General features: G+C 38.0%; 2 protein-coding genes across 3 annotated transcripts in view; one reads left to right on the top strand and one right to left on the bottom strand.

The window, feature by feature from the left end:
- The window catches only part of LOC109110606 (signal-induced proliferation-associated 1-like protein 3), a 74,475-nt gene extending 72,310 nt beyond the window's left edge, over positions 1 to 2,165 (bottom strand). For both annotated transcript variants that reach the window (XM_042775132.1, XM_042775133.1), the window contains exon 1: positions 1,930 to 2,165. The gene's annotated coding sequence lies outside the window, so the exon portion shown is untranslated. The remainder of the gene's footprint in view (positions 1 to 1,929) is intronic.
- A 2,583-nt stretch (positions 2,166 to 4,748) lies between these two features.
- The window catches only part of LOC109112840 (mitogen-activated protein kinase kinase kinase 10-like), a 34,780-nt gene continuing 14,628 nt past the window's right edge, over positions 4,749 to 24,900 (top strand). The window contains exon 1 of the mRNA XM_042775131.1: positions 4,749 to 7,525. Coding sequence (XP_042631065.1) covers positions 6,652 to 7,525 — 874 coding nt within the window. The 5' untranslated portion in view covers positions 4,749 to 6,651. The remainder of the gene's footprint in view (positions 7,526 to 24,900) is intronic.

Raw genomic sequence — 24,900 nt, 5'->3', positions numbered from 1 at the left:
AGCTTCTTGCGTTTTTACCTGAAAGAAGAATCAGCTCCAAGTTTAGGACTATTTTTGTGTCAACGGCAGCAGTGACTGATGTCCACATTAGTCCAGAAAAAAGTCCCTCACTGTTCTCTGATACACATACCATGAGAACTGAATTTGGCTAATATGACTGGTATCAGATACGTTCATGTGATTGAATTAGCCTCAGAGAGGAAGTTACTAAAATAAAACCTCTAAATTCCAGGCACGGCAGTCTGGTTCTCTAATTTTATATTGTTTAATGTGGTGGAGTGGTGTGTGCGCTGGCTATGCCATCTGACTTCCCCTAAAACATATGCTGATATTTAATTATACAGCTACACATCGGTGCATAACCTGCAGTGGAGTTAATAATATTCATAACAAAGCCCTTAAAGGGATAGTTCATCTATGACTAAATGACTAAATTACTACATAAATTATATAAATATACTCTCACCCTATTGATACAAACCTGTATGACTAAGTAAAAATGTTAGGGACTTGTATACAAAATTAACTCTATGAAGATACTGAATCATATCTGATACATACATTTCTAAGGCTTTTAAATCATAAACATATTTGTTGAAAAACTTGTACACAATCTACTACATGCCTTTTGTTGTCTAATTGAAAGATTATATTTTTTTTGCAATTCTTTAGGGGAAAAAAATCATGTTAAAAAGTATCAAATATGATTCAAAAACTTTGTTGAATGTTTATTTATACTCATTTGTCACTGTACTGCAATGTTTTGGCCTCCACAGTTTAAATTTCTTTGATTATAAGCATTTAAATATGATCTTTTTACATTTTATTGGGTGATAAAGAATGATAACTGATGTTCATATGCATTTTATGTCTGCTTTGCTGCAAAGATCTCGCTGATTTACATTACAAGCAATCAGAATTTTCTAAGACATCGAATATGGTAAAAAATAATAAAATAAAACACATGAGCAAACCAAATGTTGTTGTTTTTGGTGTTTAGAATTAAAAGTCAATAAACTGTTCCTTTCCAAAATAATGAGATGGTGCCTGACCAATATTTTACATATGGCTTCTCAGGATTAAAGCAAATGACTTTTGTATTCCAGAGAAGAAAAAAAAAAGAAAAAGAAAAAAAAAACCTGTCATACAGGTTTGTAAACAAGATGATAGTAAATTAATGATTACAGAATAATAATGTGGGTGAACTATTCATTTAATCCAATAACAACACATAAGCCACCTGCTGTTATTAAGATTTTGAAGATAAATTTCAAACTTTCAAAAGTCTAAATTTCAAAAGGCTTCTGCAATTACCAATAATACATAATGTATATATCTAAATAATGCACAAATGTATTAGAAGTGTTAAACTAAAAACTTAAAACTCACACCAAATAGCTAATTTATGCCTGAACAAACTGCAAAGCAACATTGATAGCCTAACAGCATTTCCACTGGGCTCTCCAAGGATTCTCCATGTGCTGAAACTTTCCGAGAAAGCAACAATCTTCCCTCACCAACAACAAACATGATTTTAAGATGCTTCAAAAGACACTATCTTCTGAAAGAACAAGGGCACCATTGTGTGAATCGTGTATTGTCAGTATTGTTGCATGGCCTTAGTTCAGGTGAGTAAAAACTACATAGTGCTGACGCATGCGCGCTGACCGATCAGGAAGGACTAAAGCGTATATATTCGCTAACGTTTTTTCACTTAATGAAAATACATTACAATGATCCCAAATCCTGCGTAATGACCACTTCTTGATTCATATAACCCACCTTTCCCCACTATATCCTCGTGTATATTATAAAGAAACATGACAAAATCTCAAAGCTGTCCAAAGGCTCCCGAGTTTTACTCGCCACTTCGCATTGTTGATTTAAACCTTTTCGTAAAAACTAATTATCCCCGTTAAAGTCTCTTACCTTATCCGACCCGGGAACGCGTGAGGGGGAAAACTTCCCTAAATTTCCCCTAAGGAGACGTGTGTAGTCCGTAAAAACGTTTCAGAAACCCTGTGGATATTGTCGCTTCTCGCCCCAGCGCCGTTCGCCGACGAGGAATTCTTCTTGGCTCCCACGTTCGTTATTCCTCTTCCTCCCAGCCAACCGAAACCACGACGCCCGGCTGCTACTCGCGCACACACACACGCGGCACTGCGCATGCGCGCGGGTGCATTCACAAGTGTCTGTAGTAATGTATGAAAGAGAGCGAATTCCGCAATGTGACATGGAAAGCGATATGCTATGGTTTTATAGTATAAGTCACAGCATTACAAATGGTATAAATACAAATAAAATAACTAAAAGGCATCACTTTTATTTAATGTCACATTCATCAAACAACGACAGTCTTTCTGGCTTTTTTGATAAGAGATGCAAAATAAAACGACTGTGTGGAAATGAGTGGAATTGGGATTTAAACTTATCCTCTTTGCATTATAAATATAAGATTTCTGTTAGAACAATAGAACAAAAACAAATCAATATTGTACATTTTTCCTTTTCATTTCCATATTCGTATAACCATCTGCCATATGGTTACGATACGATTATAGCCTCTGGCATTAAAACAGCTAATACCAGCGTACACAGTGACTAAATGGAAAAACAAACGCATTAACCACTGCAGATGTAATTTAAATGTGTAGATGACCATTTCACTGTACAGCACAATGAGCACAATTTCCACATTCAAATAAATGTGCTTTGATTCGATTGCATGACGTCAGACTGCAGTGTCACATTTTTTTCAGGGATTTCAAAGCTTTTTTGCAACCAGCGCACACGTGGTACGTGCAACAGAAGCATTTTTCGCTTGCAAAGAAAATCCTTTTTTAGAGGGCTCTATAGTATGTCACAAATTTAGATATCATGTCTATCTATAGCACGACTTAGCAGGCAGATCAGATTTTTTGAGCAGTGCATAGCACACTCTTGTGGTCACTCTTGTTACAGTACACACGACTTAACAACACCCTCTTCTATTACAATAATACTGGACCTTTATTAAAATACTTTGAAACTTCTCGTCTGTCAGCTGCAACAAGTTTGTAAGCATATTTATTTATGTACTTTTAATTGTTTTTAATTATATTATATATTGATATTTGTCAACAGATTTTTACCAACATTTATGCAAATACTTTGCAGCTTGTAACTTGGCAAATAAGGTTTTTGATCTTTATAAATGTATCTAGGTTGTTTAGGTTGCCCTATGTCCTTACATTGTTGTAAATGTTATCAATCAAAAAATTTAATAATAATAAAAAAATGTTGTGCAGCAAGTTTTTAAACAAGCCAGTTTTGTGCTATAGTTTTATATTTAGTAGTTCAAAAAACATAGGTCTCACAACAAAAAAGTGTCCTAATGCTTTAAAAAAGGGACACCATATTTGTGGATTCTGACACACACACAAAAAAGTGCATGATCAGAAACCATTTGAGTGGAGATTCTCACCCAGCCTTAAAAATGTGTGTGAATTTCCATAAGCAAAAATATTTAAAATGGCCTAGTGAATTTGCATGTCCATGAAAACACAAGAGAGCAATATGTGATGCCATTATTCACCAGCATGCAACAAAGAGCAGGTAAATGGGACAGGGATCTTCTGTCCTCTATTCTGACAGCTCAACCAAAATCAGCTTAGTCGGATAACAGACCGAATGTGTGCTAGAGAACAGGACCTTATGGCATGACTACAAGAAGCCAAAAAGAAAAACTGCCATTGATGTGATCCAGAATCTCACCAGGGGGCAGTATGACATAATGGAGCAAAGCTGTTCTCCATATTGTACATGTTGTGCAGGGTCTGCTGTTTCATGAACTGCATTTCCATCTACCTGACCATATGACAATAAAGATTATAAAGGGTACATCTTTACCTAATGATAAATTAGAGATCCTAATGTACAGTGGTTCAAGAAGAGCAAGTGACTGAATTAAACCCACCCATTCCACCATAAAATCATCATTTTATGCTTTAGGATTATAAAAGAGGTCTTCCAATTAATTTGCCAATAATATAAATACATAATTGTATGTAATTAAGGGTGAAAAGTGAAAATGAATTTAAATTTATGTATGATCTAGCTTGGATATGTTTTATTATTATCAATTGAGACTGAAAATATGATACATATATATATATATATATATATATATATATATATATATATATATATATATATACATACATATATATATAGTCTACTGGTGATGGCAAATCTGAATTTTCTGTAGCCATTACGCCAGACTTTATTTTCACACAATCCTTTAGAAATCATTTATATAAGCTGATTTGGTGATCAATAAACATTTCCATTTATTAATGCTGAAAACTTTTTTTTTTTTTTTTTGTGGAAACCGTGATATACTATACAGCAATTCTCAATACATCAAAACACTGATAATAAGAACAATGATTTATAACGGAGTTTCAATAATAACCTAATTGATTATAATTGAGCTCCAGATCAGCCTATTAGAATGATATCTGAAGCATCATGTGACACTGAAGACCGGAGTGATGGCTGATGAAAATTAAGCTTGCCATTTACATTTAATTTATTTTAAATGGTAATAATATTACGTATTATAATGTTACTGTTTTTACTGTTACTAGTAGGTAGGCTATATCATATTATGTTATCTTATATACACTGATCCTTATAGGTCAAATACGCTTTGTATACACTGTAAACTACATTTCCCAGAATGCCCTACTGTCATCCACCCCCAGTCCAGCCGGTGTATTTGGATACAAAGTCAGCCGTAGGAGTTGACAGCCTGGTCCATGGAATAGATCGTCTTCTCTCACAGGGAAAGGGAACAGGGGAAGAACCGATTCGATTCAGAAGAACGACAGCCCGACGAACTGACCCAGCTGGGAGAACGATTACAAGAGCATCCTTCAGTGGATATCGATGATGTGTAGCTACAACAAACGGGAATATTTCAGCGTTATGATACGCCCATGCGACGAGCTGTGTGGATGTTGTGATGTGCGGTGAACGATCCAGGCAACCACAAACATACATATAAAATTCATAAAACCGGTTGTTTTGGCTGGAGGAACGCATGGATACATAACCACTGATCTCTGGATTATAAGAAATATTGTTACAGAATCTAGAAAGGAATTAGGTGGATATTATTATTATTATTATTGTCGTAAAGATGGTGGACACATCTTGTGTTGGCTTTTATTTGGGCACCATAAACACATTATGGAGAATTTCGTCGTCTAATCGCTACGACCTGGATAAAAGTCATCTTTATGCAAGCTATCCGCATCACTCTCATTCTTCATAGAAAATATCTCAGTATCGTTGTTCCATAATAATCCAATTCCAAGCCGAAGTTTCGCTTGTCATACATTTCTATTTATATATAGATAAATGAATTAACTGCTCTATATGACAATAAAATGTCTACTTTTAAAATGACAATCAATGAGGACAAAATGATCGAAGTAAGCACTTGCACATGCGGTTCATAGAAATAACACGAACCGACAGTCGATTTGGCTTGTGACGTGGATTAAATTGCAAACAGTAGACGTTTAGTAGCTCTGGTAACGTTTTTAGATGAAATATTAATACGTCGAATAAATGCTTTTCTTGATATACAAAGCGATAAATATGTGGCGTACATTACATGTCGATTAAAGCTAATGACAACCACGGCTCTGCCAGCTCTGTGTTGTGATTCTCATCTTAAAATGGACGCGCGCTTTACTGGAACTGTCTTACTATAGCATTCGCGATGTACCGGATTTATACAACACAAGAGAAACTCGGAGTGATTATTGCGAATGTGCAAATAATTGTGAAGGTTTTGAGATCGCGAGCTGGTGCATCTCTGTTAGCCTATCAGAGCTGAATGTCTGAAGATGCCTTAAGCCTGCGCGTGCATGTTTAAGTCTATGAATATTCATTAACATCCATTGCAAAAAAAAAAAAAAAGGACAGACAGAAAGAAAGAGTAACATCGATGTACGCTTACAAATATGAGAGTTTTACATTGGATGGATTTGAGGTTAAGACAACATTCCAGTGCAAGCTATTTAGGTAGAACTTAACCCCAACTAGAACATGATATGTGATGTAAGGAAAATTATCAGAAGACTCATCTAGTTATGGTTTTATCTTCAGTAAGATTTGTTTACTTGTTGATTCTGCTGTTAAAAATAGAAACCAAGCAAGCAGTCTCCAATGCCTTCAATGACTCTTCTGATGGAAAAGCCCAAGCAGCATCAAGCAACCAAAAAGCTAAGATTCTCAAGGCTTGATGATCTGGATATTCTCACCTAATCTCAAGGACTTTGGTTTCTCTAGGAAAAACTTGGTTCACACGGCAAAACTCTTTTCAGTGTCATTTTCTTAGTCATATTAGAGCTGTAATCTCACATCGACTGGCTTAATGGCTCTATAAATGTTAAGACAACCACAAAGTGTGCTGTGGACAATCCAAGGAATCGGTGAGGACAGTGGAGGGGCAGCCCAGCAGAAGCTTTACTTATTGATTTCTTTCCTCATCAAGAAGGCCTGCACTCAGTAGATGGGCTGTGCATGGATATTGTGTGCAAGTTGACAGAGGGCCTCCTCCAGCTTTTGAGACCACATCGCTGACCTGAACACTCAGTGATGGACCCATATATGAGACAGAGTGTAGCTGGAGCTGGAGGCAGTGCTGCCCCGCTACCTTGCACCAGCAGCGGAGGTTCCTGTGGACCCCCAGTTCCCTCTGCCCTCCCAGCAAATGCAAACTCAATACCCTGTCTGACACAGAGCAACAGCAGCCAGAACTCTACAATTTCCTCCTCAGTGGGCTCCCCAGATTCCCATCTTTCTCATCATCTTGAAGGCAGTAACGTGTACTGGACGGCTGTCTTTGATTATGAGGCCACAGCAGATGAAGAGCTGACCTTGCGACGTGGCGACCTACTGGAGGTGCTCTCCAAGGACTCTAAAGTGTCTGGAGATGAGGGCTGGTGGACTGGCAAGATCCAGGACAAGGTGGGCATATTCCCTAGTAATTATGTGACCAGACGGGACACCAGCTATCCAGCATTGCCTCCAGAAGGTCTGGTCGGTGGGGAGTCACCACTGGAGATTGATTTCTCAGAGCTGTGCTTGGAGGAGGTGATTGGTGCCGGAGGTTTTGGAAAGGTGTACAAGGGTGTGTGGCGAGGTGAGGAAGTAGCTGTTAAAGCAGCTCGTCAGGACCTAGATGAGGACATCAGTGCTACGGCAGAGAATGTGAGGCAGGAGGCCAGACTCTTCTGGATGCTCCGACACCGCAACATCATCGCTCTTCGAGGTGTTTGCCTGCGGGAGCCAAATCTTTGCCTGGTTATGGAATATGCCCGTGGTGGGGCACTTAACCGGGCACTTGCTGGGAAGAAGGTGCCTCCTCGGGTACTGGTGAACTGGGCAGTGCAGGTTGCGATGGGAATGGACTACTTGCACAACCAGACTTTTGTGCCAATCATCCATCGAGACCTCAAATCCAACAACAGTGAGTCACTTTTCTTTATTGTTCACAGCAAAAATCATACCTTTATGGTTACAGGAACTTGTCACTGGGTCAGTACCCTTAAAGTGACAACTCTGCACCTTATGTGTGCCTGAAAGGTTTATATTAATACTTTTGAGTAGTAATATTTACCCTTAAGGTACTAATATGAACCTTTGAGGGTACAGCCCCAGTAACAAGCTGTTGTACCCCTAAAGGTACAAAATTTGCACACTTTTTTTTTCTCAGAGTGTTCTGATGCACTCAGCACCAACACATATTCATACGCAGCAACATATTGATTAAGAGTAAATGCCTTTGGGACACTTCTGGCATGTCAGATGTTGTCCCAACAGAAATGCAGTGCATCAAATATATAATTCTGCATCCACAAATGCTATGGGAATTATGGGTTAGGCACAGGTGGGGTAGATGTTGTGTGTGGACTTGGAAACATTGTTTTTTGCTCATAGCCTCTTGTTGTGGCATTGCTTCCTCTTCTTAAGGAGAGCTGCTCTGCTCTGGAAAGCACTAGGCTATTTTGGGTCATTTGTGCCATTTGCTGCTAAGCGCAGTTGGAGTTGTTGTGGGCAGAAAGAAGAGAGTAGCTGAATGGATGAGTATGGATGTGCTTGGGAAAAGGAACACTGCACACCGGAGCCAAAGGGTTCACACTAAGGGTTGCAGTAGCAGAGCTTGACAGACACTTAAGAGAAGATTTCGCAAAGTCTGCTAATCCCTGTTCTTGTCAAATCCATGAAAACAGCCATCCCAGTGCTGCTCCCTCTTCCAGAGATGGGATGCATGTTTATCATGCCCCTGTAGACACAGGAGGGGTGTAAGCATTAGCTGTCAGAGTTTAGAGTTTCACTGCTTCTTATTATCCAGGGGCTCTGAGCTCAGGTATCCTCTTCAAACTGTAGGCGTACTTGGAGATTGGCACAGCTGCCGTGGCAACAGAGGCGGATTCCAAGCCCTCCAGCCTCTTCCCAGCTCCCCTCTATTGCACCCTAGACATCCCCCTCCCCCACAGTACAGTCCCTGCTCAACAACACACTACAGTGGGATTGTGTGTATGGCATAGTAACCCTTTTAGTGCACCAATAATTGCATTCCTTTACTAGCGTCAGCATTTGTCACAAAAATGTATCTCTGATCATTACATTTTAGCAGTCAAAATAAAGTAGCCCCTCAGAGTTGGTGTAAATCAATGGGAATTTGTAAATGTATCATATTAAATACAATAACACAAGGAGTCAGGGACAAGCAGTTTTACATTAGCATACCAAAATTACTGTAATAGCTGCCTCTCCCTCATGTTGCCTGGGGGGGCTAATTTGAACATACTTGGTTTGCTGGTTGTCAGTGCATCTGAATAACTAGGATAATCTGATTACTGTGACCTCCTTTAAAGTGATGTCACTCTGTGTGTGTGAGTTGATAGGCTGAAGTTGGTGGTCAGTCCATGTTGTTAACGGAGCTCACACTGGACTTAAGTTACCGTTATCAAAATTGGCCCACACGCTGGCAAAAACAAAAGAGAAATGGGGATCAACTGGCAGGGTGACTCAGCTGAGAGTAATGCTAAACCCCTGATCACCTTCCCCTGACACACTCCTCCGGCAGGTCTTTACTGGAACACAATAATGGCTGATGGGTAATGGCTAACGCACTCTGTCTGGTGCTATCAAATTCTTGTGGCATACGTTCAGAACTTGTTTTCAACTTAATGAAGCCAATTTATTTCTCTACACTCAACTTCAATATTAGGTTTATATATAAACTAAATACATACTGACGGTAAAGGCTGTGACACACATTAATCAGATGATATTTGACAATTCTGAGATTTATCCAGAATTTTGCGTAATATTATATTATTAGAAATAAATTATTACATTTATTCAGCAAGGATGCATTTTATTGATTAAAAGTGACAGTGAAGAATTGTACATTGTTACAAAAAAAAATCTACTCAATATAAATGCTGTTCTTTTGAACTTCCTATTAATTGAGATATTTGAACAGTGTCACATGAATATCAAGATCATGTGACACTGAAGACTGGAATAATGGCTGCTGAAAAATCAGCCTTGCCATCACAGGAATAAATTCCATTTTAAAATATATTAAAATTGTTGAAATATAGTGCATTTTAAAATATAGTGAAAACACATTTTAAATTGTTATCATAGTGAACAATATTAATAGTTTTACTGTATCTTTGTTCAAATAATTGTAATATATATCAGCTGTATGGGCGTTATATCAGTCTATGGCAATGTTGATATCATTGTTAGGCATTAAAAAAAGCTCATATAGATTGACTACTAGTTAGGTTACTAGTAGCTAGTTAAGGTCACTATTTTACCATGCATGTTGTGACAACTGAAACTTCAATTACAGGACATGTTTAAGTACTCAGCAGTGCAGTCCTGCATTTTTAAGGCCTCAACACATCTTAACCCTTGGGAAACCGTTTTATGTAATATGCACACCTACTAGGGTTGTGATTGGTTTGGACTTCTAATTACCTGACATTGCTGTTCTTTAAAATTGATTTTAGTAAGTACAGTTCAGTAATTGGTCGTGTGATGCCCATACCATCTTACCATGTGATTTGCCTGTAAAGTTGTCAAATTAGACTTATCAAATAGTGTGTTATCAGCAGGTGTCGAGAAAATGAATTATGGAGAGATAGAGCAAGAGAGAGGCTGGGAACACAGCAGAATAGCAACAATTACCCCTTTATTGCATACCCAAAACAGAGATGGCTTGACAATGACAGGAGTCAGTCGCCTGACTGGGGGAGGGTGGATATGAGAAAATGAGCATCTGGACCACAAGAGTTCAGATGGATACAGGGGAAAATACTAAGGGATGTGTATATATGTATGGCTACATGTGTGTATGTCCTGGAAAAGCCCCAGGGTCTGAACCCACACGGGGGAGAAAAGGGCAGTGGTGGGTTATAAGCACCAGGGTCAGCGGGGTACAGGGTAGAGTGACTCGTTTGTCACAAATGACAGATGAATTGCTGATGAATTTGTAGACCATGGTTCTAGCAATGGCAATGTCAGAGAACACTAAATACACACTGAATGCCTTTTAAGTCACTTTGAAGCATCTGCCAAATGCATATATGCACTTGCACATGACATTACATCGCAAACTATGTACTTACTGTATCTAACTGTGACTGAAATGTATGTTATATTGGCATTTTAACGTGTTGCAGTTTTTGTTTTTACAGCCTCTTTTACACAGACTCTGTATAAAACTTTTCAAAAGATGCCTGACAGTTTCACAAAGCCACTCTCCTGCCTTTTATGACATTCATGTAATGCACAAATGTCACCCACAATTTTAGGTGTTCCATTAATAAGTAATAGGATGCATTCCTTTCCCACCGATTGGAATGAGTCAGACGGGGATGGTGGTAAAAGTAGGGCCATGGACTTTTTGCATTGTCTGCACTCTGGTTAGTGACCATGAGTCATTTGTCCAGCCTTTTATGTGTTAATCATTATGAACCAATACCATTCTTAGAGGCTGAGTTTGAGCAGCGCTACCTGTATTTAGTTAAGCCATAATTTTAAAGTATAGTACAGTGGGACTGATAAGTTGAGGGTAGTGTGTTATAAAAAAAAAAAATTTGTTATGTATTACAAAGTATTGGCTAAGAGCTCTTATTTTACTGCCCTTGGGTTATCAGGCTGCTGTCAACAGAAGAGAAGCTTTAAGGGCTCCCTGAAGTTTTCCGCCATAATAAAAGCTTGAATGTTTAAGGTTTGAAAATGAAGAATTTAAGAGAGATACTGCTGTATGGTTAACAATTATTATTATTATATTTTTCTTAAGTACTCAATTTTTATTATACTGTGAATTATTACAACAGTAATTTTGTTTTGTTAACGTTATTAACAAAGTATAATTAATAATATATTCATTTTTATTAGTAATAAAAAAGTTATAATAATAATGTATATTTTTGAAGTCGTATTGATGTGTAATCACCAAATTTTGCAACCCTAAACTAGCACAGAAATCCTGCAGCTTTTTTATCACATTTTAAATCACATTATTATCTATGTAGAGAATTGCTCTTTATTTTTCAAATTATACTTTTATTTTAGTATTTGCATTACATTTCTCTTATTCTTGTTTTGATTGCATGTAGTTGACGAGTAATAGACATCAATTTCTCCCGTGTCCTCACTCTAAGGAAGTCTGTGAATCATTTTTCTTTTTATATTGAAACATCCAGTGAAGCAACTCCGTGCAATTAACTGAATTTCCCAGAATTACTTGAGAGACAGGAGATTCAAGGAAAGTGTGCCCTATATATTTGCTCGTCTGTGGCTCTGCACACACTCATTGCACTCAACAGCAGCTCTACGCAGGCGTGAAAATTGGTATTGAATTTATATCATGCACATCATTAATTGTGAAATATGTCCAATCTGCTGACATTTTGTTCTGCTTCTGTTGTTTCTGTTTGGGAGAAACTTACACTCTAAGGTGTTATATGTTAATTGAATCTGTACTAAAATTGGCATAAAATGGCAAGTTCACCCTCTTGATTTTTGAAATCCATGTTATTAATCTTATTGTGAACAATTCACCCATGAATATATTTCATTTTAATATTTATTTATTTATTTATTAGTAATTTTTGATCTTGTTATGTTTAATCAAAATGTCTCAACTCGATCTTCCAGTGAAGTTTCAGACTTTTTTAAACAATCAAATGCATGCTCACATTCAGATCTGCCTCCATCTAATCAACAAATGATTGATACAACCAAAACCCTGACATATTTTCTTTCCAATAATCTGTTTAACTGGAATGTACACCACAATATGGAGAAGGAAAAAAAACTCTGTCGATACTTATGTTACATCACAACTTTAAACTCTACATGACATCAAAAATGGACAGTTCTTATTTTTTTTATGGAATATAAACGACAACGATCCAACAATCCAATCAATTTATGATAGACAAAATCAAGTCTGACTCTACATGTTTTCTAGTTCAAGAAGCCATTTCATTTAAATATACGTCACAGTAGGGAAGAAAAAACGATTGCAATTTCCTTTTCATGGTGAATTTAAACAATCTACAGTGTATCTTTAAAGGGTGCCTTGCATGGTTTGGAAAATATATTAATATTGTTTATTTTTTGGGGGAAATTTATTTATTAATTTTTTTCAATAAATACATCACTTCACACCATTTCCCATTGATTTACTCTTTGATATAGGGTATATCCAGTAAAATGAAGCTCCAGCATTAGAGATCAGAGTGGTCAGAGTCCATTTTTGTGGGAACTTAGACATCTGCAGTTCAGGTGTGTTTAGAGACCATTCGTATTGGTCATATTTTGTCTAGACATGTGTGAGTGAGACTGGTGTAGGTCAGTGTCTTTCTTAGCTTAAACTTTGACACAGTTAAAATGTAAGCCAAATAGTAAATACACACAATATCTGCCACAAAAATCTATAAAGAGTAGTCCTGATGGTCTAGGTTAATGAACTGAAGACTATAGCCCTCATATGACAGAGTATCTTTAAAACTTTTCTAGTTAAAGGATTAGTTCACTTTCAAATTAAAAATTCCTGATGATTTAATCACCCCCATGTCATCCAAGAATTTTACATCTTTCTTTCTTCAGTCGAAAATAAATTTTAGTTTTTTTTTGATGAAAACATTCCAGGATTATTCTCCTTATAGTGGACTTCAATGGCTACCAAACGGTTGAAGGTCAAAATTACAGTTTTAGTGCAGCTTCAAAGGGCTCTACACAATACCAGACAAAGGAATAAGGGTCTTATCTAGCAAAATGATCTGTCATTTTCTTTAAAAAAAAAAGTATATGCTTTAGAAATTTAAATGTTTGCCTTGCACTGCTCTGCGATGTGCATCCATGACTTCACGTAATACGTAATCTCACTGATAGGGCTGGCCGATATATCGCATGCGATTGTGACGCGCATTTCGTCAGTAAAGCCGGTTCCCTGATTACCGCTAAATCGCCATCACCTGCTTTCAAATGGAGCGGCATTTAATATACAGAGCCGTAGATCACTGACAAGCTACGCAATATCACGTTCATTATCGAAGGCGATTCATCTGCGATAATGAACGTGATATTGCGTAGCTTGTCAGTGATCTACGGCTCTGTCTATTAAATGCTGCTCCATTTGAAAGCAGGTGGTGGAGATTTAGTGGTAATCAGGGAACCGGCTTTACTGACGAAATGCGCGTCACAATCGCATGCGATATATCGGCCAGCCCTACACATTGAAAAGGTCACGCGTGACGTAGGCGGAAGTACCGAATCAGTGTTTACAAGTCAAACCTGCAAAGACCAAGTCAGACACCGTTTACAAAAAAACTGAATGTGTGTGATTGAACATACAACAACTTTTGAGCAGTCCTCCTTTTTTATATTAAATTTGTAAACACTGACTGAGTCGGAATTTCTGCCTATGTCAAGTGTGACCTTTTCAACGTAATTGCGTATTGCGTGAAGTCGTGGACGCGCATCGCAGAACAGTGCAAGCATTTCTGTTTATAAAGCCTATACATTTTATTTTATATTTTTATTTTTTAAGAAAATTACAGATCATTTCGCTAGATAAGACCTTTATTCCTCATCTGGTATTGTGTAGAGCCCTTTAAAGCTGCACTGAAACTGTAATTTTGACCTTCAACCATTTGGTAGCCATTGCAGTCCACTATAAGGAGAATAATCCTGGAATGTTTTCATCAAAAACCTTATTTTTTTTCGACGGAAGAAAGAAAGACGTAAATATCTTGGATGAGATGGTGGTGAGTAAATTATCAGGAAATTTTCATTTGAAAGTGAACTAATCCTTTAATACATAACCAGACACTTTTTTGGAGGCATGAGAATTTCTCAGTTGTTTTCTATTTAAAGAGTTAGAGTCCAAGGTTTGGCCCAGAGGTCACGTGATCCAAAGCAAAGAAAACACACAAAGTGCTTATCCACACCCAAACTGAGCATACACTATAATGCACCACACACACACACATTTACTATGAACTGCAGCAGCACAGAGTCAATAATCAAAGCAAGACCTGCCCACACAGCTAATATACACACATTTACACTTGCAGAAGTGTTTACAGGTGTTACTATGGCACAGTAAACACAGACAGTATACTTCACATCCATGTCCATCACATGACAAAGCATAGAGCATGTCAAGGATATGGTGAGAAAGACACAGAGTGTGTAGTGTTGTAGTTCACATACCCTTGAAAAAGAACACTTAACAATACATGCAAATGTGACAACACAGGCAAGCCACTATAGCTCTGTACTCAGAACGCACTGGCATGGCCGAGTGTCAGAGATCTTCGGCACAATGCCCATCGGTGGCCTGCTCTTCTATTGTTGGAGCACTGAAAACAAGGCAGAAGGGAGCAAGGGGAGCAAGGCAGAGCCTTCCTACAACAGGTTGTATAAGAGGGTCCTGTAAACAGATCATTACACAGCAGCAATGTTTTCATTAACCAATAGCTTGACGTAAAAATGTTTGTTTTCTCAGAGAATGTAGAGTGAACTCATTTTAAATTGTAGCTAGGTGAATAATGGTAAATAAGGCCACATTTGTCTACTTTTTCCAGCTCAGTGATAAGAAAAATTCTCTGAAATGTGGTGATATATATTACAATATACAATTTGTATAGAAAAGAATCATCCCCCTTTTTGTTGCTTTTCAGCCTCATATGAAGACTGACATAGTTTTTGTTTTATATCCCAACAGACTAAAGGCTGTAATTAAGGCAAAAGGTGGTTTAACAAAATACTGACACAAGGAGGTGATCCTTTTTCCAACTCAGTGATTTTTATTGAAAAAAAAAATTCTGACATGTTGGTGTTATATCTTTCACTTGGAAGTTATATGTTGCACTAACTAAATACAGCTGGATAAAACAAAAACTGTATCTGTAACTGTACCTGAAACTTCATTTCAGGCTGCAAAGCAATGTTGTCGGCATGGAAGTTCTTCATGTAAGTGAAGACAAAGTTTGCAATTTGTAATGCGTGTAAGGCCAAAGTAAACTATAGGGGAACCACAGGGCTTGAGTAAGGCTTGTCTGGGACAAGTAGATTTATTAAAGGGGCAAGTTAGAGAGAATTTTACTTGCCCGGCCAAAAAAAACAAAACCTGTTGCATGCAATGTGACACTGATTTTATACAATAGTAGTTCGATAGACAAGAAAACTTACATTTTAGACACAATATTGACTGATTTTGCTAATTTCACTGCCAAAATTATGTAAATATTTTTTTTTTTGCATTGAAAAAAAAAAGTAGATTTTTGTTTGTATATGCTGTCAATTATAGTTCTTAGAAAAAATCAGAAATGGCAAAAATCAGTGTCGGCAGGGTCACACTTGCAAAGAACAGAACAGAAAAGAAGATGTAAACGGGGAAAAAAAGGCAAATTGTGAAAAAATAAAATGGCTTTTATAGGCCCCTGAAAATTTTATTTTTATTAAGCTTTTGTTGTTAAATTGTGTACGTTTCACGATTTGATTTAGGCATGCCTTACAAAAATTTTATTTAACCATAAAAATGGAATCCAGAAAAATTAAAATGGGAAGATGGAATTTGGGGAAGAAAAAAAAACGATTTCATATGGCCCTTCATATGTTTGTTTTGTATTGATGCTTGTTTGCAAATAAGAAAAGATTGATTACAAAACGTGGTCCAGTAATCCTTGTTACATTTTTGTTTTGTTTTGTATTTAGTTTTATTTTATTTTATTTTAAAATGGGCCTATACATTTAAAATTGCCTATGTATCTCCAGGTTAGAGGTACATGATACAAAGCACAAGAGAAATAAAAAATTATAGATGAGAAGAGAGAAACATTTATGCATTTGAAAGTAATTAGTGCAATTATTTCTGTAAATGTTTTTTTTATAAAATTAAGTATCAATTAACTCATTAGATAAGTTAGTATTTTTTATTTCTATTTTATTTTAAGTGTATATGCATTAAAATGCTTGCATGCCTCGGGGTCAGTGGGAGTCTTTGATGGTCTAGGAAGGAATATCCTTGGAGGGTCACACAAAACCCCACATGCTAGCCAACAGTACCCTCACTGCTGTTAGGTACTGGGATGATATCCTCACAGCTATTGTCAGACTTCATGCTGGTGAAGTGGGCCCTGGGTTCCACCTGGTGAACGACAATGTCTGGCCTCGTGTGGCCAGAGTGTATAGGCAGCTTCTGGATGACAAAGATATTGATGCCATTGACTGGCCCTCACGTTCCCCAAACCTGAATCCAATTGGGAACCTCTGGGACGTTATGTACTGGAGCATCTTAATCAGTCAAGCAGAAACACAGACTGTCCAGGAGCTCACTAATGCCCTGATTCAGGTCTGGCAGGAGATCCTCCAGGACACTATCTGCTGTCTCATCAGGAGCATGCCTAGATGCTGTCGGAAGTGTATACAGGCATGTCGGGGCCATAAGGTTGATTTATACTTCTGTGTCGGACATACGCCATAGCCTCTACGCCGTATGCTGTGCATCGGTTTTCATTTATACTTCTGCGTTGTTGTCCGCATCGACGTGCAGTACACATGCAGACCACTAGTCTGCAGTGTCCACGGGTATGTTGCTTGTGTAACCCGCAGGCCATGACAAAAGCCAAAGAAGAAGCAGCTTGTCGGAGAAGAATCATCTGTGACTGTGGCAAATAAATATCAAAGAACAGATAATTTATTTAAAACTACAAAAAAGAGATGACAACGGAACAGCAGAAGATGGCATTCTTTCAATCTCCACAAGGACTTGTAACGTACCATGAAAGAACAAATGTTTGTCGCGAACAACAAAGTGGTGTAATGCTACGTACGTTTTATAATAAATGATTAGACACTTGTTCTTAGTTTTGTTTTATTTTAAATAAGAAGGTGTAACATTATAATATATCAAAGTGCAAAAAACTCACACAAAACTCAAATACATACGGAGGGAGGGGTATTAGCAGACCAATCACAGCCCTTGCGGTCCGCGTAGATTTGACATGCTGTGACATTTTTAGAGAGGTGCATGTCAGGCTACGTTGTAGCCTGCACGTACTACGCACAACCTATGGCATAGCTATGGCGTAGTTTCGATGCAGAAGTATAAATCAGCCTATATACTGACATTATGAGTTGTGTTGATGAATTTCATGCACGTTCGATCAGCCTGTAATTTTAGTCTTACTTTTATTTTCAGTGTGATTTCGAATCCAGCCCTCAGTGGGTTAATGATTTTGGTTTCCATTGACTATTACGCATAGTCTTGCGTAGCCAGACCTTCAAACTGACGGCAGAAGGTCTGGGATCCTTGGCCGCTTTGAATGGCCAAGGACCACCCAAGAGGCCATATAAGTGACAAGTAAAGCAACCAGTCATGTTTGGCTTTGTGCCGCGTTATGTTAAGGGGCATGGAAATGTACCCACAATAACAGACTTATTTTAAACAATCTATACCTTGAACTTTACATATTTCACATACTTTTGAAAATCCAGAATTTAGTTTATCCTGATAAACGCTAATTGCCAAAGTTGTAAACACAACGGCTTTCTTCTTCCATGGTTTGGCAGCATGGCATCTTTGTTTCCCAGTGGAATGTTAAAGGGGTCATCGGATGCCCATTTTCCACAAGTTGATATGATTCTTTAGGGTCTTAATGAAAAGTCCTTTTTTACCCTGTCAAAAACAGCTCTTTTTAGAGCAAGCCGTTTGGTAGCATTTTTCTTTAAATGTTAATGAGCTCTGCTGATCCCGTCCCTCTCTTCCGAGCTGCTCTCAGAGAGACTTGCTAATTAGCACATTATTAGGAAAGGCGATTTGCGAAGATTCATTAAAAACCTTATACTCAATTTTTCTGTTGGTGAATCTGCACCATGAACGATTCACGCGAAGATAGACACATTTATGTAGATCGGGGGCACATTCCCTTCAAAAAAAATTGTAATCCACTACATCTTCAGTGGTTCAGATGTCGGGAGTAAATGACGACTGCTATGTTCATTATTACATCCAACAACAGAACACCTCAATCGCTTAGGAGACATTCTTGTCTATATTCTTGAGACATTTCTGTCTTCATCTGCTCCGGCATCGAAACAATGGCGGACTGATGACAGCTCACTCAGGGCGGGTCTAAGGTAAGACGGCAGTCCAGTCTGTGCTGAAACGCTACTGTCAATCAAACTATCATGGGAGGGGCCTGTCTGTGTGACGTTACAAGACAGGCATCTGAGATCGGCTCGATTTGAGAAAGGGGTAAAGATCTTAGTAGATTTAAAAAAAAAAAAAAACACTGGGAGGATTTTTATCATTATAGGGTGGTTGTGTATATGTGATGATAGTACACATTTCAGTTCAAATAACTTGTAAAAGTGCATGTAGCATCTGATGACTCCTTTAAAGTACATGACTCGCGTCTCCAGGAAATCCTGTATATTTCAACCAATCCAGTGGCAACTTAGAAACTTCTGAAGTGTTTCCTATTGTGTGCCATATGCATCAGACGTTCAGCCAACGGTCCATGGCCGTGACGTCTGAGGCTGAGACTAATTGTCACTTAACTTTGTTCTCAACAAATTATGTATAAGTTCTTCAACTTCAATATTTCATTCATCAAGATCCGAAGTGTGATTTAGGTGTTTCCTTAATTTTATTTTTTAAACAGTGTAGTTCAATTGTGTACTTCTTTCTGAATATAAAATACTAAAATACTATTTTCTCAGCTTAATATGGAGAGTCAACTGTAAGTAAGCTATTGATATAGATTTCCCTTAGCATCCTGACCAGCAACAGTGGCTGAACAAATGGAGTTAGTTTTGGGCATTAGTTTCGGTTTAAGCCATAACGGCCGATGGGGGAGTGTTTGGGAAACCTGTTTGAAAACAGACATTATTTTTGTAATTCAGTTTAATGTGTAGTTCAGCAACTACTTAACGTTTAAGGTAAATATGATTGTTATATTTAAAAAAAAGTTAAGATATAAAGCTGTCAGATGGTTTGCTCATTTTGAGTTTAATACAATGCTTTAATTATTTAAGAACAGCCAAGAAAAAAAAAGTGTGCCTTGCAAGTGTGACAACAGATAAGTGGAATAGCTCTGGCAGGCAGGTGCTTTGCTGACTGTCAGGTGCTGCTTTTGTCATGGAGTGTCTCTTTGCATGTGCCTCAGGTGACATTTACCTCAAAGAGGCCTGACAGCAGCACAGCTGACGCAGGAAAAGCTGGCGTCCGCAGGTACATTTAACCCTGTGGGAGAGGGAGGCTGTGCAGTTACCACCACTGGTGTCTCATTACTACAACTCATTAAACACTACATCAACTGAAGAGAATGTCAGTAACAATTCAAATTCCTTATTTGTTACTTGAAATAAACTATTCATATGTGAAGATAAAATAAAGTTAAATGCTAGTGTTTAGAGAGGATTAAACAGTGAAGTGGAAGGAATGACCCTGTTGTAAAGTTCGACTGCAGTTCTCTCATCCCTATTCAGGCAAATTTTCATGCAGTTCCTGGTTGGTGGTTTGCATTCCAAATGTCCCTAAAAGAGGTTCAATGCATGTCTACCACAGGTTCTAATTACGCTGTTATCTATTGACATTACAGCCAGTCTAATATTGACATTCGAATAGAGGCAGAAATTTGACTCTAATCAAGAATGCAGAACCTCAAGGACTTTTTAAAAGCACAGGCAACAAAGCAGCAGCATCTAATGACTGAAAGTCACCAGGCAGAAGAATGTATGGGTACAAAGCCATAATAATATCTCTCCTGGAGGGCAACATTGTGCCGTGCTGGAACTGATTAAAGCTCAATGAGCCGTTGGTGTTGCTTCTGCAGCCAACCAAAGGTATCAGTGACATGAGGTCTTTGTAAAACCAAGCACACTCTGCTAGACAGAAACCCTGCGCACATTTAAATTTATGGTTTCTTTCTTTCTGGTGTGTTAGTGAGCACTTTGCTAGGGATGGGAATGGGGAAGTAATGTGATTGCTCTGATCGATTCTGATTCTTTAAAAGGGTCATATGATGCGATTTCAAGTTTTCCTTTCTCTTTGGAGTGTTACAAGCTCTTGGTGCATAAATAAGATCTGTAAAGTTGCAAAGACCAAAGTCTCAAACCCAAAGAGATATTCTTTATAAAAGTTAAGACTCCTCCACGCCCTCCTAAAACGCCTTGTTTAAACATGCCCCCTTATGTCTACGTCACAATGTGGGAAGATTTGCATAACGCCGCCGAAATGTTCACACAAAGAAAGAAGGTGTAACCTTTGATTCTCGCTGTTGCTGCCAGCGCCATGTTGTGGAGATGCTGTTTCATTGTGAAAGTGAAAATACTTTGTTTGGCCTTCCAAAAGAGGACACAACTAGAAATATGGGGTTAAGTTGTATTAACAACACTGTTTCAGAACAGCTCAACCCAAATTTTCAGATGTGTGCAGCACATTTTATGGAGGACTGTTTCCTGATCCTGGGAGAGAAGACTACAATGCCGGCTGTTCTGACTCACAGTCTATATGTTTACATATGTAAAGGATTTGCCACTGAAATGATTCAAACGTGAGTTTTGAACAGTGTAGAGTAGCGTTTGTTGTTACTCCGATAAAAAATTCAGACATGGTTTATGTTTATGCAGCGCGATGCAACGCGTAAAAACATAATGTCAATTATAATCCGTAATTATGTCCCCACCGGATGCAACAAATGCCTCCTATGTAATGGGTTTTATTGTTATTGTCTCGCCGGTGTTCTGACCGGGACACGCATCACAGTATGGTAAGGGGCGTAACATTTTCATCACATGCTTGATGCATTCAGCCAATCACAATGCACTGGATAGCTGGCCTATCAGAGCACACCTCGCTTTTCAGAACGATGAGCTTTGTAAAAAATGACACGTTTCAGAAGGCGGGGTATAGAGGAGAAACAATAATGTACAGTATGTGAAAAATAATGTGTTTTTTGAACCTTAAACCACATAAACACATTTCGTTACACCAAATACACAAAATAATGTTCTTTTTAGAAACATCATATGACCCCTTTAACAACTCCATTAACAAAGTGAAATAGACAGATGTTTTAATGACGTCTTAATAGAAGTTGCGTACAGTTAAAAAAATGGCTTTAACTATATATTAAACAATACTAAAAAAAATAAATAAATAAAAACAGAAAATGAGGCAACATCATTTAATTTACTTTTATATAAAATAGTTTGATTCACTTAAAAGAAATAACTCATTGGAGTTATTTGTTGGGAATCAGACTACACTGTTTGTGTTTTATGTTATCGATTCACTAAAAAGAAACTGACTCATTAGAATGATTCATTTGGGAATCAGACTACACTGGTTGCATTTAATTTTTAAGATTCACTAAATTTGGGAATCAGACTACACTGGTTGCATTTAATTTTTAAGATTCGACAGGTTTTTGAGAAATCGCCGACAAATGCCCGAAATCACAGGCAAATCGTGCTCATTCATGTGCACGCGAGTGACAATCACGCAGTGTGAATGAGCAAAGACGCGATCTGAGAGAATCGCCGACGAGTCCCACCGACGACGCCAACCTATCCGACAAAACAAACAAGCTCGGCTATATATTGTATTGAGCAGCAAGGCTAGTTGAAGGTGTTCTTAATGAGAAATATGTTAGGTGTTGTGTGTGATAAATATCTGGACCTGTTGGCGATTCAAAATCATGCTGTGGGAGGAGTTATGATCACAATATCAGCAAGCATGGCTTCGTTTCAGAAAAAGCCTTCTTCTCGGTCTATGTGGACCCAAGAAATGGAAGAAAAATTAGTAGAAATTTGCAGGAGCAGCCCGTGTCTGTTTGACCGTTTCATCTGAGCTAGCCCAGTCTCACGTGAGAACTCCGGTCTTGCATGCTTGATATCGCGTTGTTTTCCCTCGTCACATCTCGCGTTGTGTTTGGTTGTGAAACGTATTTTGCATGCCAGACAGGGAGTTTGTCGGCGATTCTTCCTATTTGTAAAGTCATGCAGTGTGAAAGCTTCTGTCGCCGATCCATCGTGCAAACACAGCAGCGACTGAATGCTGGCCCGAGATAGTCATGCAGTGTGAAAAGAACATTGACCCGACTACTTGGAAAATCGTGGCAGTCTGAAACTCGGACTAAAAAGAACCAACTTATTAGAGTCCTTTGTTCAGGAATCAAACAAAACTAGTTGCTCTGTAGGTTTTTTTTTTCTCACAAATAGAACCAGCTCATTAGAGTAATTGTTTGGAAATCAGACTACATTGGTTACACTGTATGTTTCTGATTCACTAAAAAAAGAACCAACTCATTAGAGATATTCGTTCAGGAATCAGCATACACTGGCTATATTATGTTTCTGTTTCACAGTAGAGATCATTCTCCACCCTGACTTTATTTACAATCTCTAATTTTAAGACTTTGCTATGATCTGGAGGTTTTCGTGTCAGACTAAAGTCTTGTAGTGTATGCTAGATACAAAACAACCACATACAATACACTGAAGCCACTGCAGAACTGCACTTTAAACATGGCTTTATGAACTGAATGGGATCAATCTGTATGATGCATGTATTAATAGACACTATCAAGCCAAAACAGACTTCCATCTATAGCTCCTCTTTAATCCTTCTTTCATGTTTATATATATCCACCTCTCTCTAATTTTCTTTCTTTTGCTGCCTTTTTCTGATGCCGCTTGCTGTCTAAAATATCCACATCACTCACTATGTTTAGCACTCCCACATATAAAGCACACAAAGCCACAAGCACAAGAATACAAATACATATGCAAACACACACACACACACACACACACACACACACACACACTGATGATATGCCCCAATTCCTCTTGTCCTTGTCTCTTTCCTTTATTCTCTGTTCACCCATTCCCACCATCATCCCTCTCTCTTTCTCTTTCCCCCTTTGGTTGAGTGTAAGAATGGATGTCTCGGCAGGGGACAGCTGGAATCTGATTCATACAGGAATGGAGGGAGGTAGGCAGGGCGAGAGAGAGATGGAGAGAACGAGAGAGAGAGGGGGATGAGAGGGATTGTCTGTAGGGCACAGTGATAAAGAGGAAATGCAGTCTCCCAGAGACTGCTGAGGATAGGGAGGAGAAGGGGGCCACGATCAATGATTGGTCCAAACAAGCCCCGCCCAGCTTAGTCATGCCTCTGCTGATTGGGCCACAGTCATACTTGCCACCAGCGTTCTTAGTCAATAACCTTTTCAGTGAAATTCTGCTTTTATGGCTGTGCAGGTTACTATGCTAAAATCAACTATAAGAATTCTAGTCCAGAAATATGTACATATGTTTTTTTAGGAGATATATTTTGAAAGCTGAGTATATATACCTTCTGTATTGGGTATAGGGTGACATAGAAAAAATTATCTTAATATTTTTATGCCTTTTAATGATATTTGATGTCTTGTTGTTTATATATTTTCTCTGAAATGGTGTGGAATAATGTTTTTATTTTTATAATAAAAACCATAATTGTAACCAAACAGCCATTGTAGGCAGATTAATGTAAAAGTTTAATGTAAAACACTGAATCTAGTTAAAAAGATCAATATATTCTACAATCTTCACATAATAAACAAAAGGAAGAATAATTATTCATTTTTAATATAACAACATGGTAAAAAATGCACTTGCATATGCAGGTGCATATGCATATAGTAAAACATATGTTTCGCTAAATAATAAAAAATGGCACGATTAAAATTTTTGAGTGATGATGCAAAGTAATCATTGATTCAGTGGTGAATTTTTAATTAATTTTTTTTTTCAGAACAAACAGTCTGAAATGATTGACAGAAATTAATTACAGCATTTTGTAATTAAAGATCGAAAAATTAGTCTTCAGGAAAATGAATGGGCAAATAAAACAGCACAATAACACCTGATTGTAATATTCACAATGTTGCTGTATTTTATATAACCAGAAAAAACATTGCAAATATCTGATATTTATGGATCGTTTTATTTATATGGATATATGACCTGAAATTTTTTTCCCCTGAGAAATACAAAACGATGGATTCAAACTGCTATGTCAGCATGTGGGACTGTAAAAATCTCTCTTTCAGCAGTGTAGTGTAGTGTAGTGTACCTGGGCTGAAGCGGCAGGTAGAATTTGGGGATGGGAGGCGGGAGGTTCCTGATTCAGCCACAGTACCAGCTGTTCCTGCCTTCAGAGGACAGTTTCATTTCACCCTTTATGCTCCCTACTGAGTGTGCACTAAATATGGCACTGAGGGGAGAATTCGTGCCTTCAGATTAGAAGAT

This window comes from Cyprinus carpio, chromosome A18, assembly GCF_018340385.1.
Source record: "Cyprinus carpio isolate SPL01 chromosome A18, ASM1834038v1, whole genome shotgun sequence".
In the NCBI taxonomy this organism is placed as follows: Eukaryota; Metazoa; Chordata; class Actinopteri; order Cypriniformes; family Cyprinidae; genus Cyprinus; species Cyprinus carpio.
The sequence above is the reverse complement of the archived record's forward strand: the minus strand, read 5'-3'. Positions and strand labels throughout refer to the sequence as shown.